This window comes from Solanum stenotomum, chromosome 6, assembly GCF_019186545.1.
Source record: "Solanum stenotomum isolate F172 chromosome 6, ASM1918654v1, whole genome shotgun sequence".
NCBI lineage: Eukaryota > Viridiplantae > Streptophyta > Magnoliopsida > Solanales > Solanaceae > Solanum > Solanum stenotomum.
The window spans coordinates 47,876,049-47,881,073 of NC_064287.1; the positions used below are offsets into that span (position 1 = coordinate 47,876,049).

Below are 5,025 nucleotides of genomic sequence, written 5' to 3' on the forward strand. Positions count from 1 at the left end.
AAAATACCAAATCAATCAATTGTTGTGGCCATTACTAAAAATAAAAAATATTTCTTGTTAGAAATTTCCTGAAAAATATTTAGTGATTATTTTTATAGATATTTTAATTGAATAGGTGATGAAAAAAAATAGTAGTGTTTTTGTACGTTGAAAAAATTAGGAAGCTTTTCAGTATTTCGGTGAGAATCTATTTTGTTATTACTATTGTTTTCTTCTTTCATTATTTTCAGTATGACTTTTTTGTCACCATCTACATTTGCTTTACATACTTGATTTTTTATATGTTTTACTTGAGCCGAATATATTCCTTCTACATTCACGACGAAAGAGTAAAGCTACGTACACACTATCTCTCTTAAACCCCACTCGTAAAATGTTACTCTAGTTCATACATTTTTTTGGAAATGTTTTTTCTGTGTTCGGTAGCATTTTCGAACTGTAGTCTAAAGTTTAGAGTAGAAAAAAAAACCAATAAACACAAATCCAATACAAAGAAAAAAAAAACATATCTTACTTTTCATTAAGTAGATTAATAATTTCCCTCCTTTATTCTCATATTTATACATACATCTCTTATCTATATAATCAAGTAAGTACCACTAATATATGCTAATCAAATACTAGTTACAAATTATGAACTTAATTAAGCACAAATTCCTTAATACTTCATGTCATGAAGTTCATGAACATCAGCATAGCCCTTGATTCCATCATCAACAGTTACTCTAGTCTTGTACTGATATCGACGAGCAACGTATAGAAAATAGAACAAATTCAACACACCTAACCCCGCGATAAGATAGTAGTAATTGTCTAACCGACCCTCATTAATATCATTCGTCAACCAATCTGGATGTCCATGCCCTCCTGTAGTATTATGCAAAAGGTTCACTAGTAAACTGCTTATATAACTTGCACCAGCAACTGTGCAAGAAAACAGAGAATTAGCCACACTGCTCATATTTTCAGGGAATTCCTTATTGTAAAACTCGATCTGTCCAAGTATGTTAAAAGCTTCCGCGAATCCCATTAATACTAGTTGTGGAGCTAACCACATGACTGTAACAGGTGCAATCCCATCAGGACTATTATGAGTTATCGCGGAATTTCTTCTTATCTTTTCAGTTGTCCCTGCTACAACCATTGATAAAATTGAAAAAACCATCCCAATTCCAATTCTCTGTAACAATGTGATCCCACCTTCGATTCGTGTTATTTTTGTAACAGATGGCATGATGAATCGATCGTAGACTGGTAACCATATTCCTACTGTGATCATCGATATTACAGAAAGGGAACCTGGTGGGATCTGGAAATTAGGGCCGAGGTGACGATCCATTTTTAGAGCTTGTGAGATTGTGAATGTGCCCTGTTGTCCAATCGCTGTGAAACATATAATTCCTGCTGACCAAATTGGGATTATTTTGAGTATGCATTTCAGTTCTTCGATTTGCTGGATACTGCATAGTCTCCATTTGTTTGAACAAGTACCATCTGTGTTCACTTCATCCTCCATCACTATAGCTGCTTTGTTCAACCACCTGGTTGATCAATAGAACAATAGTATTAACTGCTGCTAATGTGCAGGGAGCGGCTCAATAGAATGGGTGACCTAAAGTCAAAATTGTGTCAAAGTATATTTATTACCTGTACTTATGGGTTAGAGGGAGTTTCTTCACAATGGACCCTTCAGGTAGCAAAGGATCATAAAACACCCCGTTACTCTCACGTTCATCAGGAAGCATAAGCTTGCGTTTCTTGTAAGACGCGACAAAAACTTGAATGAAGCTCGAGAAAATGCTTCCTTGAGGCTTGACATAAACGTACACTTTTGTCCCGATGAAAAATAAAATGATAGACAAGAAAATGAGTATCGTAGGGATACCGAATCCGAGTACCCAGCTCACAGAATCTTGAATATACACCACAACTGTAACTGCAATTATCAAAACCAATGTAAATGAAGTGTAATACCAGTTAAAGAAACTAGCAATTCCTTTTCTTCCTTCATCTGTTGTTGAATCAAATTGGTCTACACCAAATGGGATACTACAAGGCCTTATTCCAGCAGATCCAATGGATAAACATCCTAGGCCCATTACTAGAAAGCCCATTTGTGAATTGTTGGGCTTCTTGCATTCATGTTGGCCCATTTTGCAAGGAGGAGGGTGTAGCTTAGGTAACCAAGGTATCATGGTTAATGCCAACATTCCCTGTCAAATAATCAAAAAGAAAATTAATTACATATAATGTCGAATGGATACTATGTTTGTCTACGCTAGTCTCCTTATGTAATGACTCTTAATTATTAATTACTAAAAATAAATAAATATTTACATAATCAAATTAATATTAATTGATAATAATAATAATAATAACAGCTAACTTGTAATTGTATATTAAATTTAATAATAATTCTAGTGTCATGTCTCAACCTAACTGAAAAGTATATACTTTTAATAATTGCAAAGTTTCTTTTCTTTTTTTGGGGGGGAAATGGACACTTTGTGCATGAATTGAGTGGTACATACCCTTATCTTCTGGTGAAAGCGCACAAAAAAGCAAGATATTATTTGAGAAATAATATAAAGTAAATATTGTTTCACTTTATATATCCTGGTTGTTATTTAAAGAGTCAAAAAATATTTTTTAAAATATTGGAATTGCTTGTTAATTATTATTATTTATAGTACATATTATGTAGGTTTTAAGTGGGCATTTGAAAATAAAAATATGAAAATTTAAGAAAATAATAATATCTGTTAAGACTTTTTTCATAGTTCAAAACAAAAAAATTATTGAGACTTTTTATCATGTTTACCTTTTATTTAATGAGGCTCACTCTTAACTACTCTAGAATAATTTGAAAATAATCAGAAGGATAATACCAGAGAAACGTAATATACCAACAATTCATTTAATATGGACTAAAAGGAGCACTAGAGAAAATGTAACATACCAATTCATTTAAAATGGACTAAAAGGAGCACTAAAGAAAACGTAACGTACCAACAACAACAATCATACCAGTAGAATTCTAGTGAGGTCTGAAAGGAACAGAAAATGTGACGTACCATCATTTCGAAAACGGAGGCAAAAGCAATAGTCCAAAATCGACCAATATATGCATCGCAAATAAAAGCACCAAGTAATGGTATGAAATTAGTAACGCCACCCCATATATTAAGAACATTGGAGGCAGAAACTTGGTCCAAATGAAACACTTCTAATAAAAATTGCATAAAATTTGCCAACAACCCTATTGATGCCAATCTCTCAAATGTCTCATTTCCTACCAAAAATAATAAAAACGTATTAATAACTCAACATTAACTTCACCTACAAAAGAACTAACAACTTAGTCAAATATGTCCAAAAAAAAAACGTACACACTTAAATAAACATTTTATTAGCTGTCATTTTGAAATTTTTCTATATATGCATTAAAAACAAACTTAGATATATTTAGGTGTATGAATTATGAATTATGATTAATTCGAGCTTAATTATCATAAATCATATCGATATAAATAGTGTGAGCAAGATTCACAAAGAGTTTTTGAAAGTTTCATCAAGCTTAACTAATAGATTTTTTTTTTCAATCTGTTTAAATTTCGATGGATAAAATACTTATCGCTATTCAACACTGAAGTCAGAAATTTTAATTATAAAGATAAAAGAAAAACGAAAATGCAAAACTTGTGTCATGAGAGTTAGTACACCTAACTATTCAAGTGAATCAATAATTTCTATATACGGAAAAAAAAAATATTAATTATTTATATAGTATAACTTTTCGACTAAAGAATTTATTTGAGCTATGTATATATTGACACTATCCATACTTGAGTGGATGAGAAATAATAGGCATCAAATAACCAAAAAAATGTGCAAGTTAAATAATTGAGCGTCTAAGTTGATTCGAATATCAGAATTATTATAAAAAGAAAAGATAGAAGCTTTTGAAAGAAAGATCGATAATAATCACCTAGAACATAAGGCATAGCTCTCCATCCACCGGGCTTTCTCCGGCGTGTTTTGGACGGAGAATCACTACCGGAGGTCTGTTTTTCCTCATCGGAGACACCATTTTCCGGCAAGGGAGAGGACATTGAAGACTTGTTATTTTTTTTGTCCTCCATAATGATATAATATATAGTACTATATCTTTATTTTCTTCTTATTGTGTGTTTCTTTTTCTTATGACTAGCTAGGAGTTATATAAATATATATATATATAACTACACTAGTACAATATTTTCTTTTAATTGATGACTACTTCATCTCTTGGTATTTATAGACAAAACTTTATTTGATGAGACAATTACATGCATTATTGTGAGAATTAAATGGCGTGTATGATTTTTAGACTTCTGGGAAGGTACAAGATGAATGATTGTGTGGCTTACGTATGTTGAGAAAGGTGGACTGATATTTATATCCACTTTTTCTTTGTATTATTAATAAGTTGGTACAGCGGTGTTGGGTTATGAAGGGTGATTAGGGCGTCATGCGGAAGTTTACAATTGCAAATAATATGATTAATAAATTAGACGACACATAAAACTATACTAAAGGATATAATATTATTATTTGATATATATGACCATTGGTCTACATAATTAAAAACTAATAAAAAACATAAAAACTGTAGAGAGAAAATCTCCCCATAAACAAAACTCTCTAAACAATTACATTGTGGATTCTATTGTGTTATGCTATGAGAATAAAAATCTTCAATTTATAGATCTCCAAACATTTCCTCTAAGAAAAGAATAAATCAAATATGGAAGAAAATTATATTTTCCTTTCAGAAAAGTTCAAGCATTTATGATAATACTTTGACTTTTCTTTAAAGAAAAAAATAAACTTCAAATAAGGTAAGAAAATCAGGGCAAACCCCTAACATTAAGTAGGGTGTGAATAAAAAAATATAGAAAATCAAATGAAAGAAAAAAAAATTCCTCATTAATAGAAGAAAGAAAAAAAATTGTGTTATTATATTAGAAAACACTTGAAAGTTGG

General features: G+C 31.0%; 1 protein-coding gene across 1 annotated transcript; it reads right to left on the bottom strand.

Moving 5' to 3' along the window:
• Positions 1-490: 490 nt before the first annotated feature.
• LOC125868289 (protein NRT1/ PTR FAMILY 2.13) lies at positions 491-4,258 on the bottom strand. The gene is made up of 4 exons (XM_049548924.1): positions 3,989-4,258; positions 3,075-3,292; positions 1,648-2,213; positions 491-1,541 (listed from the first exon to the last, which is right to left on the bottom strand). Exons 1-4 carry the CDS (start codon positions 4,140-4,142, stop codon positions 659-661), a joined length of 1,821 nt encoding a protein of 606 aa, XP_049404881.1. The 5' UTR covers positions 4,143-4,258; the 3' UTR covers positions 491-658.
• Between the last annotated feature and the right edge of the window lie 767 nt (positions 4,259-5,025).